General features: G+C 40.8%; 1 protein-coding gene across 1 annotated transcript; it reads right to left on the reverse strand.

The window, feature by feature from the left end:
- Positions 1-3,301: 3,301 nt before the first annotated feature.
- Positions 3,302-12,141, reverse strand: NDNF (neuron derived neurotrophic factor; the record flags this gene model as incomplete). The annotated part of the gene is made up of 3 exons (XM_084252353.1): positions 11,871-12,141; positions 7,412-7,536; positions 3,302-4,695 (listed from the first exon to the last, which is right to left on the reverse strand). Exons 1-3 carry the CDS (start codon positions 12,056-12,058, stop codon positions 3,302-3,304), a joined length of 1,707 nt encoding a protein of 568 aa, XP_084108479.1. The 5' UTR covers positions 12,059-12,141.
- Between the last annotated feature and the right edge of the window lie 1,398 nt (positions 12,142-13,539).

A 13,539-nucleotide genomic window follows, 5' to 3' on the forward strand; every position in this document is an offset into this window, starting at 1 on the left:
ATATATATCCTTTCCAGCACTAATCCTTTAATGCATGTTTTAAAAAGTCATCCAGACATTGATTATAAAGTAATTTAGCCAAGAAAATCATCTGTTATAACTTTTTACAGATTCTGAATAGCATTAGATTTAAAAAAAATATCAGGCTCATCGTTAAAGTGATTGACTAATGGTCTTGGAGCCTCAAGTTTGTGTGTGCAAGCAAACCTAGATTAGAATACTTTTTCTCCCTCAAACCAGCAAAATTATCATAACCTTATTTTTTCCTTACTAGATTGAAGCTGTCAGTTATAGTTTACACACAGTCTTAAGAAATTCTGAAATGGTCTTTATAGTAAGTTGCTTTGAAATCAGAAACAGGACAAAAATTTCCTTTGGGAAGATGATCCACAAGTAACTTTCCCTCCCAAGACTTGGTGAGTTATAGTTTGTACTGATTTCAATCTGGACAATTGTACCATATAACTCAACTATGAGCATGTTATTTTTATTTCTCTGTTCTTCAGTTTCTTTTTGCACATGAAAAATAAGGATAGTGAACTTGAAACTAATTATCTTCAAAGATTCCTCCCTCCTTATTGATACTATGACTATTGCTGGGATCCTAAATGCCCTATACTCAATAGAACTACTCTGGAACTTATTGAAAACATGGCGGTATTTCCACATTAACTACTTTGGTGTTTTTTTGATAATTAAGAATGAATTTTTCTTTCTTGTTCCCAGTTCACCTGAATGCTCCTAAAATCTGAAGGTATTAGTAAATAAGAGAGCTTTATTTTAAATAGTTTTTCTCTCTTTGTGAGTGATAGAAGTTTCACAATGTGTATTTAATTTTCCTATAATTTTAAAAAGGCAAATTTCACTGGGGCCATGAAAGAATTCTCAGATTTATCCAGATTGTGTAGAAACCACTATCACAGCTGGCTGAAAAGCAAAAGCTTGGTTAAATGGACTTGGCCTGGTTCCCAGGGTTTCCCAGGCATTAAGCAATATCTGAGAGTTAAGTCCATCACCTTCAGAAGCTGCAAGGACTCTTTGATTCACTGCAGTCTCCTTTAGTACATTGCTCTGTAATAATAATTATGTGAGTAATACGAGAAAGTTCATTCTCCTTCCAAAGGCATGACATTTATAACTTAGGACATAGCATCTCTGGGATTTTGTCAATTAAAGTCCATTGGTTGGTTATCTGGCCATTGGGTACATATTCTTAAAAAAAAATAGAACTAAAAAAAATTATTTTAGTTTTATGTGTGCTATACAGGTATGATCAATTTTGATCTACTCTCTGGACACCAAGGGGTTGGATAATCCACATTTAAGGCTAATGTTCTTTTCTAAGGTAAGCCAAACACCACTCATAAAGATAACCACTGCCATTACCTTAGCCATAGCGATTCTGCATTCCATGGGAAAGCTACTCATGCATGCCTGCCCCATGGCATGGGAAAACACATGAAGGGTCCACAGAGAGGTGAGAGATTCTCTCTGTCCCCACTTAAAGTCAAAGAAGCACTTTGTAATTTAGAATCAGAGAATTCTACAATAGGCAGTGTCTTCCGAGAGAAGGCACTATCTTCCAAGGTCACGTTACCCAAATCTCTCACTGCCTAATTTTATCAGTGTTTGGAAAGGGAAACAAAGGGAAATATGCAATTTTTCCAAAGTCATCTAGCTGAGCTTATCATAAATTCCAGACTTTTCTGAATTCTGGGCCTGTGTTCTTATATCACCTTAGGGGTGGAAGAGAAAGAAATGACTGCAGAGAAAGAAATGACTTAAAACTGCATCGTTGTGTAGGATCTTTGATAAATGGTCTTTTCTTACTTGATTTATTTGAATGTATGCCTAAATTAATTTTTACAAAATTCACAAAAAATCAAAGTCAAAAGCAGCTGACTATTAATGTGCCAGTTCTCTTATCACTGATCAAAGCCAGGATGGGTCATCGCTAAGTTGCTTAAACTCTATTTTATTTTATTTTTTTTTTTTTAATTTTCTAGAGGCATGTCTTATTTATTTATCTATTTGTTTGTTTGTTTGTTTGTTTGGTTTATACATGCACTGGGTACAGTCAGAAGCCGGGAGGGTGAGAGAATTCACCAGAGCCAGAGCGGGAAGCAGAGCAGGCAGAAGGACCGAAGCACACTGCTGAGGGGAGCAGCGGGCGGCAGGAGAGGTCTGCGTGCCATGTGGGACCCTCCTCTGGTGGCAGGGGAGCAGCCGGGGATCGAACCGGCGCCACAGAGGCTGCGGGCAGCTTCACAACCCAGCGCTCAACCGCTGCGCCACCTGGGAGGCCCTAAACTCTATTTTAAAATAGTTATTTTGCTAATGCTCAAGCAGATGGAAAATAGTTGGAATATCCACTTTTGTAGTTCAAACAGATGCTTACTTTTAACATAGATGTTAAATAATTAGGTTGCTATGGACGATTTGTTGAATACTCATGGACTATCATGGTTGGCTTGTCCTGTGCTTTCACAACCAGTCTATGGAAGCTGTCTCCATGCTCACTGTAGCTAGCTCCTACTCAGTGCCAAAATGCAGATTGTAGTAAGGATCTCTAATGCCATAGTAACTTTAGAGAGAAGCAGCCAGCCTTGTAGCTATGCAAAAGGGTCAACTTGGATACCAAATTACATACAGGTACTGTGTGGGGGCACAGAATAGAAACTGCAAAACCAAGGTCGCTCCTTGGGAAAACGAACAGTATATAATCTAATATCTTTAATTTTATGTACACGAATATAATGTATGGCAACTTTGTACATGAGATACATACAGTATTTAAACATTTTACTCAACAGATAAGAATTTACAATAGCAATATAACTGACTAGAGGGCTGTCCACTTCATATACTTAAGATTAGATCTGTTTTTTTAACAGGAAAAGAATTTAATAGTTTACAATCATAGAAACACGGACATTTAAGACAAGACTTTATAAAATAATTTATATATATCCTAGCATCTATAGAGAGGATTTGTGGATGTGTGCAATGAATGGCATATTTTTAAATTTTTAGGTAATAAAATAATTTAGAAGCAGTTCATGCAGTGGTCAAAGCAAGGGATGGCAGTTCCTTCAAGATGTCCTCAGACCCATGCTGGGCATCACTGGGGCACACAAGGACAGGTCTCCTCCAACAATGACGTATACACAAGCTGATATCCTTCCTTCCACCGTACAAGTCCAGCTCACAACTTCGCGCAGCTGTGGGAGTAGTCAGTTTATAGGTAAAGTGATTTAAGGTCTGTCCGGAGTTCTAGGTAATACATTTCTAGACAAGGTAACTAACAGAACTTGCGGGTTTTCACGACTTTACTCTGATACTTCACGGAGTGGCCCCCGTGTCCTATGACATAAACATCCAGCAGGTATGATTTCCCAGGCTGGAGACCTTTGATGGTTTCCGTGGTCACTGCCTTTTGCAGGTTTTGACTGTGGAAATATTTACAGAGCACCTTCTCCGATTTCTTCCTGGTATCGGGCCCGAGGCACTGGTTTTGTTCTCTCCTCTTCTGATCTTCGTTGTAGTTCTCGTCCACTTCCTTTTTGTAGATGCAGAACTTGTTCCTTTCCTGTGTGCCCAGCCAAGCCACAGTGGCCGACGAGCAGGTCCGGAGCTTGTCGAAGGCCTTGATTCTGGTGTCCTCAGGCAGCGAGGGGAATGACTGCTTGGTGGGCCTCGTGGTGGCCAGGATTTTCAACATGGAAGCTCCCTTTTTGTTCCCCTTTAGCCGGATGAGATATTTTGCTTTGGGCTTTCCTCTGAGCTGAAACTGCCGAATGCCCTCCACGTTCTGAGCCAGGAGGAGCCGCCCGTCTCTTCTCACTTGGATCTGGACAGCGTCCAGACAAGAGTGAACAAAGAAGGTGACTTTCTGATGAGAAGAGACCGGAGCAAACCGGAGAAATTTCGCTCCCTTCCTTTTAACAAACACATCTGTCACCTTCCCGTCTTTAAGCTCCAGTGTCTTCTGCTTCGCCTCCTCCTTGGTCCTGGCAAAGGTGCCCACATAAGCGGTGCTCATGTTGCTGTTGCTGTTGACCACGAAGACGTCAAAGTAATACTGCGTGTCTGGTTTCAGATCCGACACGGTGAAGATGTTCTTGTTTCCAATGCAGATTTTCTGAATGTCCACCTTGGGCCGTGTGTACACGTGCCGCCCCAGCTTGGGAGCTGGTTTGGCGAGGAAGCTGCGGTCCTTCCCTGAATTGTCCACAGGAAATCCAAAGTGGGCGAAGTCGAAGGGGCTGAAGTCCAGACCGGGTTTGGGTGCCAGCATGAAAGCGTCATCTGCGCTCAGTTTCGCTTCCACGGCACAGAGGCTTTTGAAATTGTGCTCCTTGTTGATGACCACACAGTACTGGATGGGCTGTCGCAGCAGAGACGCCGTGGGGCTCGGCTTCCAGGCCAGAGTGATGGTCGTGCGTCCCAGGGAGGTGACATCTACTCTTGGGTCATAAGGCAGCTCAGGGTAGGGCTGATCTGACTCCGGGGTGGTGGTGGCATAGACTTTGAAGTGAGTGTCTTTCTCTGTTGAGAGCAGCTCCAGCTGATACAAACCAGACGGCGAGCTGGAAGACAGGAAATACTCCACGTCATTGCCTTTGTAGGAGAACAGCTCTGTGCCCTCCTCATTTATGATCTGCTGCTTCTGCTGCTCCAGAGGCTCTGGGTCTCCTGGAAGACACAAGAGAAACAGGCCACGCATCAGCACGTGCTGTTACTTGTCAAGTTGTGCCTTTCAGAGGAGCTCATTTTTTTCTCCATTATAAAAACAATACACATTCCTGTTGAAGATGAGGAAATAGATAAGAACCAGATAAGAGATCATTCAGCCATCCATTCATGATCCAGAGATGGTCCTTTTTTTTTTTTCTTTTAAGGATTTTTATTTATTTATGCGTACAAGAGCTGGGGTGCAGGCCAGAGATACGGGGTGTAAGAGGATTTACCAGAGACAGAGTGGGGAGCAGAACAGGCAGATCTACTGAAATACACTGCTGAGGGGAGAGCAGTAAGCAAGACAGGAGAGGTTTGCTGTGCCCTGTGGGTAGCTCCCTGGCCAGGGATTGAACTCATGCTGCAGTGTCTGTGGATAGCTTCGTAGTGCTGTGTCTTAACCTCTTATGCCACCAGGGAGGCCCCAGAGATGGTCCTTTATTAATAATTTGGTTTATTTCCATCCAGTCTTTACTTTACTTTTGCATATTTTGATGCCATTGATAAACTCTTTCAGTTTTTTCTAATTTAACATCTATTCTCATGCATCGGTTCCTAGCAAACCTCCCCTTTTGAATCCTGCCTTTTTCATTTAATGATATATCATCAAATAGTAGCATAGGATAGCTTTTGACCATCATAAAAAAGGCTCATATGTGTGTAAGATTTTCTGAGTTTAAATGATTTCTTCATGATAGACTCCAGTTAGGGGGAAATTTAGGTCAAAAACAATAAAAAAACCTTTTAGAGATGAATCCCTATTGTCCATATGCTTAAGGAAAGGATGCTATAATTTTGCATGAGATCAGCCAGGTATTTTACTAACTTCACTTTGGTTAGTAGGACTGGACAATCTCATTATAATACAGATCATGAAGCAGCAGTAAGAGCAGCTCATTTTCAATGTATAAAAGATGTGCTTAGGCATAATATGGGAAAAGTAATGACGCCAAATAATTTTTTCCATCTTTTATTACTGTAATGTCAGCTATTAAACAGACACCAGTGTACAGAGGTTTCCAAGAATGGGAGGAAGACTGGGTGGTCAGAGTTGGAATGAACCTACTCCAGGTATCACTGCAGGTCCACAATGAGGGATGCAGTTTCCTAACTCCAATCTATGAGATTATCACACTCATCACTTGGCTATTCATTGCCTCTCTCAGTCTCATGGCTGCCTGCATGCACGTCCAGGGTTTTCCTGGTTGCAGTTCCCTCCTTGCTGTAAGCTCTGCAGCCCGCAAGCTCCCCTGCGGGACACCAGGTGTAAGCTTCCCCTTGAAGCACTGATGCCTCCAGTCCTAAAAGGGCACAGAAGCCCTTCAGGGCCTCCAGTGGACTCTCCTCTTTTCCTTGTATCTTGTAATCTGCATCTTCTTTTTTCAGTTAATATATTTTTTTTGAAGTGTATCATTCTGTCAACATCTTGTGCAGTGCATTAAGTCCACCACTAAAAGTCTAATTCTAGCCCTCATCATACAGTTGATACCTTTTACCTGATTTATTCACCCACCACTTTCCCCTTCCTTTCTGGTAACTACTAATCTGGCCTTAGAGTCTAACATTTTTTTTTTATTTAGTTCATGATTGTTTCTTTATACATCACATATGAGTGAGATCATATGGTGTTTGTCGTTCTCCATCTGACTTAATTCAGTGAGCATAATACCCTCTTGGTCCATTCATGTTGTGGTAAATAACAGGATTTCATCTTTTTTATAGCTGAGTACTATTCCACTGTGTATATGCACTTAGGTTGTTTCCAGTTCTTGGCTATTGTGAATAATGCTGCCATGAACAAGGGGACATGTATGTCTCTTCATCTACATTCTAACCCATTTTGCCTCCTGATTTTCTTCTCATCTTGGACTTTGAGTGATATGAAATGTCCTTTGTGGACCCCTCTTTGTTTCCACAATTTATTACGCAGGGGTGAGAGATTCAACATTGGGTGCATCAAATAATCAAATAGGTCAGTCCCATATTCTAGACCACACCCTCAGCCAATTCAATCAGGACCTCTCAGGGAAGGATCAAAATATCAGTAGTATTTAAAGCTCCCCAAAGTAATTCCAGTGTTCAGGCAACATGGCAAACCAGAGCCAGAGGCTAGTCCAAACCTTTCCCCTTCTCCTTGCTTCTCACTCTCCACAGTTTACCACAACTACCACCATCTGATGCCATCCTCACCCCCTCATCTTCATCCCTACCTCCAGCCTTACATATGCACCTGTGCTGTTTTTGTTAGAAAGATGCATTTAAAAATAATTTTCACTCCAGTAAAATTGTTAATAAAACAGTCATATATTTAGGGGCCTCCCTGGTGGCCTAGGGGTTAAGTCTCAGCACTATCACTGCTACAGCCTGAGTTCAAGCCCTAGCCTGGAGCTCACCCACATGGCACATCAGATCTCTCCTGTCTGGTCCACTGCGCCCCTCAGCAGTGTATTTCAGTAGATCCACCTGTTCTGCTCCCCACTCTGTCTATGGTGAATCCTCTCACCTCCTGCATCTCTGACCTACACCCAGGTCTTTCATGCAGAAAAAAAAAAAGTCATACATTCATACTCCTCATTGTATTCACTAATTATGCTTCTTGCTACAAGTGGCTGTATGTTTCTCATGCCTTGCAGCCCTGGGTTCACAGGGCTGGGGCAAATACACCAGAGCTTACCAGAGCCTTCCCCGCTCGCCTCCTCTGGCAGCTCCTGGAGGGTCAGCTTCCACTCCAAAGGTGCGTCGCAGGGAGTCACTGTGACTGACAGTGGAGTATTGTCTTCTTCAACAACAAAGAAATACCTGTAGGAAAGTGGACCGATTCAGAGGGAGATCACACATTTGAACACTTAGAATCAAGACTTACAGGGAGAATCACTTGGTTACATTTATTCATTTCAGAGAATAAAACTGTATTTAACACAAATCATGATGCGGTCATCATTAACTGTGCAAGTTCACTAGCTGGAGGTTCTCAATTCACATGTGCCAGCAACACAGTATAAAATAATAAAAAGATATTGAAAAACAACTATTTTGACTTAAGAATCAATACCCTTTGTGGGGTATTATTTAACATAAGCCCTGCCATTGTGAAGTAAGTTGTAAGCAGGAAGAATTTCCAGGTTCCCTACAGGAACTGCATTTTTTCCATATATTTGGTCATAAACCTGTTAAGTTACCCTGAGGGCATGCTGACACAATGGCCGACTATTTCTGAAGACACAATTCTAAAATGCATATTGGTTCCTGGCAAAATAACATGGTATTCACATCTTTCCACAAGTGACTTTTATTCATCGTTCTGCTTTTCTTATTTGTGGATAGAGGTGTCTGATCATCATTTAGGAAATATATTTATTTAAAAATATTTATATCTTTTATTTCCCTCCACCAAACCACCTCTGCCCACACCCCATCTTCCTTCCCACCCCCTCCTATTCCTTTTGGTAATCATTATTATCTTCTTTTTGTAAAGTTCACACTTTTATTCCTTCTGCTGTTTGCATGTAATTTTGGGGGCTGTGTATATGTTCTGCAGTTGAGTGAAACCATCCGAAGTCTGTCTTTCACTTTTTGGCTGATTTCACTCAACATAATCACCTCGAGGTCCATCTACTTTGTAGGAAGTAATTTTAAAAAGTGAACTTCCCTGTGTCCGTCAGTGGCCAGACACATTTCTCTATCATTTTTCTGTCACTATGATTTTCTGTCGAGTAGGGTTGTGTCCCTGGAGAATTGGTGGGTGGTGAGTCTTCTACACCCCTGGATTTGGACTTCCCAAATTTTATTGTTACATCAACTAGTGGCAAATCAATCAAACTTGAAAAAAAAAAGTTTATGTTTTAAAAAGATTTTCTGTTGAATTAAATAATCCAGTGATTTTAAAACAAATTAAAAAAAATCAAAACATTCTGTTCCATGCTTCCCCCTTGGATTTTTTTTAGAGATTTATTTATTTATGCATCCAAGAGCTAGGGTATAGGCCAGAGGTACAGGGGGTGAGAGGATCCACCAGAGACAGAGTGAGGAACAGAACAGGCAGATTGACTGAAGTACACTGCTGAGGGGAGAAGCAGGCGGGCAGGAAGCAGGAGAGGTCTGCGCGCCATGTGGGACCCTCACCGGTGGCCAGGGATCGAATCGGCGCTACAGACGCTGCAGGCAGCTTCGCAGCCCAGCGCTCAACCGCTGCACCACCAGGGGAGGCCCTCAATGAGCTTTTTTAAGAGTAGAATTTTGGGGCCTCCCTGGTGGTGCAGGCGGATGAGTGCAGCACTGTGAAGCTGTCCACAGCCTCTGCAGTGGGGGTTTGATCCTGGCCAGCTGGGGAGATACCCACAAGGTGCAGCAGACCTTTCCTGTCTCACCTGCTGCTTCCCTCAGCAGTGTATTGCGTCAGTCTGCCTGTTCTGCTCCCCGCTCTGTCTCTGGTGAATCCTCTCACCCTCCCGCATATCTGGCCTGTACCCCGGTTCTTGTATAAAAAAAAATCTTAAAAAAAAGAGTAGAATTTTGTTCTTGTTGGCTAGGTTGCATGGGAGATGCCACATAAACACAATTGAACCTATCTATATTACAAATAGGCACCCTAAAATACTTTTTTTTGTATGGTGTAAGTTAAAAACTACTCAAAAATTCTCATCTTCATTTGTTTTTATTTGATGTGGGTAGCAGAGCCAACGGATGCTTAAGCAGATACCAGTGTGCAGGCTCATCTGTTACCTTCTGTTCTCATTTCAAACAAGTAGTGTATTCACCAGAGTTAAGTAACTGTGTGTCAGTAACTTAAATACAGGTCACAGGCAAACAATAACAAATAAAGCAATGTTTGCATTCCACTAGGTAATCATTATACATATAAAACAGCAGGGAGTTCCTCTAAGTCAACATCTTCATATGGAAGCACTTATGATGAGGGAGAAAAGATCATCTGAATAAACCTTAACAATCTGACAAATATTTGTTGTCTTCCATGCACGAAGCTCTTGCGGAAGTGAGTGGCCACCGGAAGCAACAGGGATGTCTCCAGACACTTACTCACTGGGGAGGGAGACAGATGTCGCGAATATGCCCCCAATTACAATGCCAAGGCTGAGAGAACAATATTTCATGAACTTAGCCTTTGGAGTTTAAGGATGAACATAAGAATAATTAACAAACTTGCTGGTTGTTTCTGTTTGTTGGGACTAAATGTTGTAACAAATGTTACAACAACAATGGGATCTCATCTTCAGTCCTAATACAGACAGTGCCAATGGGTGCCTCCGTGGACTGTTTCACCCCTAGAAATGATATTTCTATTGTGGCTGCAACTCTTAATGCCTGTAAATTAACATCTAATTCAGTCACTTTTTTTTTGTGAGAGAAGTCAAAAAGAATAAACAAAGGAAAAAAATAAAAACAAGGGAGAGAAGGAGCAAATCCTGACTGCTTTGAAATGCCCTTTAGCAAAAACATGTCTTTTTAAAGACAAAAAAATATGTAATTTTTAAGACACTTCTTAGAACCAAAACTTACTTCATTTTTAAGAGATTGGAAGAGCAAGGATAAATTATGTGACTGATAGAAGCATGTAAGGAGGGATACTGTATTTAAAAAATACTGCAAAGCAAATGCACAAATATATTTGGGAATTAAAGTAAATTTTAAAACTTTTGACGCACTCAAAAATTTCAAAACACCAAGTAATATGAAAAGCAAAATGTGCTCTGTAGGAATTCTGCTGATATGTAAGACTCATCTGAATTCTTGGGACTGACTGCTGTGTTCTTTCCTGTTTTCACAGACTGAGCCTTAGTAAGTGGCAGCAGGCCTTCAAGTTCCTTTATTCACTGTCATCATCTCTGCAATGTGACTTCACTCTTACAAATGTCCTGAGAGTGTCACAGCTATTTTACATGCCACTAACAAGTCAGTTCCTAATCTCATACATTTATTCAAGCAAATAATTTAATGTACACAGTGCTGAACTGATACCTAAATTATAGGCTATTTCAATCAAACCAGGTAAACTGATCACCTACTAATCGCAGAGGAACCTGATGGTAATGGGACTGGGCCATGAACTGGAGGAGGTTTAGACCCCCACCTTCCATTATTACTGATATCAGAAGAACAGTGAGGAACAAATTCCAGACCACTGACTGATGTCTCGCCCGCTGCTCCCCTCAGCAATGTATTTCATCAGTCTGCCTGTTCTGTTCCCCACTCTGTCTCTGGTGGATCCTCTCATCCCCCGCATCTCTGGCCTGTACCCCAACTCTTGTATGCATAAATAAATCTTTAAAAAAAATTTAAAAACACATTAAAAAACACATTAGAAAGGTTAAAATGGGATTTTTTTCCCTTAACAGGTTGGGGTTGCCTGAGTACCCCTCAGTTTCACCAGGTTTCAATTGTTATAATTGTTGACATGAATGGAGGTGACAAAAAAAAGATACTCTAATGATGTGATACATCTTCTTTGGAAAATGGTTTATTGGTGATACATGACTTTTGTCCTTTTGGATGCCAAAGGCTAAAAGGATTTTTTTTTAAATATAATTATCTAAATCTCAACAATATGTTGTACACTTACAAAGGTAGTTAGTGTGAGGTTTGAGCACTGCAAAGGAAGTAACTTCATCTATATTTGTAATTTTTAAAGGTTAAAATAACTAGAAGTATTACATGAACCCAGTAGTGTACCTGCTTGAGGAACCGTAAATGAATAGCATCCGTTTTTATCATTTGGTGTGATTCTCTCACACCAAATGATATATTGGTCAAATAAATATTATCCTTATAAGACTTAATGCAGACCCTTGAAGACTCATATGCAGTCAATTAATTGCATTTTAATCCTATAGAATCCTCCTTAGAAACCCCTACTGTCCTAAAGCTATGAAAAAAATCACTCTAAAATGTAGAGGGCGGTCAAGGATCACGGCCTCTACCCAAAAGATCACAGTGAGAAAGAATCAAGGAGCCTCTATTTAAAGATGAAAGTTGCATGCCATTTCTTTTTCTTACTCAGAGGAAAAAAAGACAATGTGATTCTGAGGTTGGTTGCAAGTCTCCCAAACTAAGTTCCAAAGGTGACTTTCTTTTTAGAGGCAAACATTCTGATAAAAGGAGATCTGCAGGGAGAATACCTCTTAGGTGTGTCTCTAAAGAGATAACTGCTAATTTCAGCTCCATCTGGAATCACTGAGGAATCATGGAAAAATGCCTTATCCCGGATCTGCATCTGAAAAAGCTCCTCGTCTCGAGTGGGTAACTTCTGGGTCCTTGAGCTGAGTGGTAAGAGCAGCCACAGCAGACACCAGTGGAGCGGCACCATCCTGCAGGGACAGAAATGATCGCTGAGGTTAGTTCTGCGAGCAGACACACTTGGACAAGGGGCAGACTTTCTAAAGATACAGAAACTTAACAGGCAAAACCTTAAAGGTGTATTATGTGTTTTAGATATATGCATGTATTCTTTTTTTACTGTATTATTTCTTTATTGAGGTAAACTGGTTTACAAGACTGTGTGTGATTCAGAGGTATCAGTTCACAGGATGCTACCACATCACACCACCAAAGCACCCATAATTCTCCACCATAGTCCACTGGGCCCCCTCCCTGCTTTACTCTGCACCCCAGTCTTCTCTGGTAGTCTCAATTCTACAGGCAGATTTCTAGGGTTTGTTTCGGTTTAATTTTGTCAGTTCCTTTGTTTTGTTTCTCTCTATTGCACATATGAGTGAAATTATCAGGTATTTGTCTTTCTCTTTCTGGCTTTTCTAGCACTTAGCATCAGCCTCTTCTGTCCCATCCATGTCGTCACAAATGGCAAGAGTTCATTCTTTCGTGCACATACTCCTGAAGACAACTTTCCTTCTAAGTTTTTTTTCCCTCAAACTATTTCATGAGGATAAGAATGAAATCACTAGAATTTCAGAAAGATTTTGAAACAAAAGGACCCTTGGTGCATTAATTCCTGGGTATTCAGAGAGAAAATCTCCACATTATGGCCGATGCCTATCGGGTCCTCATAGGTATTTGTGTACAAATGGTGCAGAGCTTGAAACATAACAGAAGTCAAAGAAACCCACAGATAGCCAGAAAATTTACCACTGCACAATTTTTTTTCATTCATTCTTAAAATTAACTAGTGATGACAGTAATGTAGTGTTATTCCCCATATCAGATTTTCATAAATCAGAGGTTTTTAGAGACTATTGAGTTTGACTCTATCATGGTTTAAGCCATTTTCTCCACATCACAAGTGTTATCTGCCCATGTCTAATTGTTCAATATGACCAGACTCTTCAATACAACATCTATATATAAACCTTGACAATAATAGAAAGTGAATGTGGCCCCCATTCTCAGATCAAGTAAGATGACATGTATATTTAAGTTAAGTTATTTGCCTTAACCTCCAACAAAGTATTTTCACTGACTTTCATCAAGGAGCCTTTAAGTAATTATGGGTCATTCTCTACAGCTGGAGGGATGATCTGCCACCTTGGTGCCCCCACAGGAAGGTGGAGTAGGCAACCTCTTCTCAGGTCAAGGGCAAGGGAAGGCTTGCTTCCTCTGAGAATTTAGTACATTTTTTTTTTTTAGAAAGATTTATTCAAAGAGTTGTTTTCCCTTATTTTTTTTTTGACAACAGACACGAGGGAAATCCAACCATGTTTTTCTATTTCAGTACTTTAAACACTGAGAAAATCAAATGCAAATATTTACGATGACTCAAAATAAGAGGAAGCCAGTTTTTTTTCTAAATAGATAAGACTGTGAGGTCACCTCAACTTGAAACATCATTTGACT

The sequence above is a fragment of the Talpa europaea genome (genome assembly GCF_964194135.1).
Source record: "Talpa europaea genome assembly, chromosome: 13".
Classification (NCBI taxonomy): domain Eukaryota; kingdom Metazoa; phylum Chordata; class Mammalia; order Eulipotyphla; family Talpidae; genus Talpa; species Talpa europaea.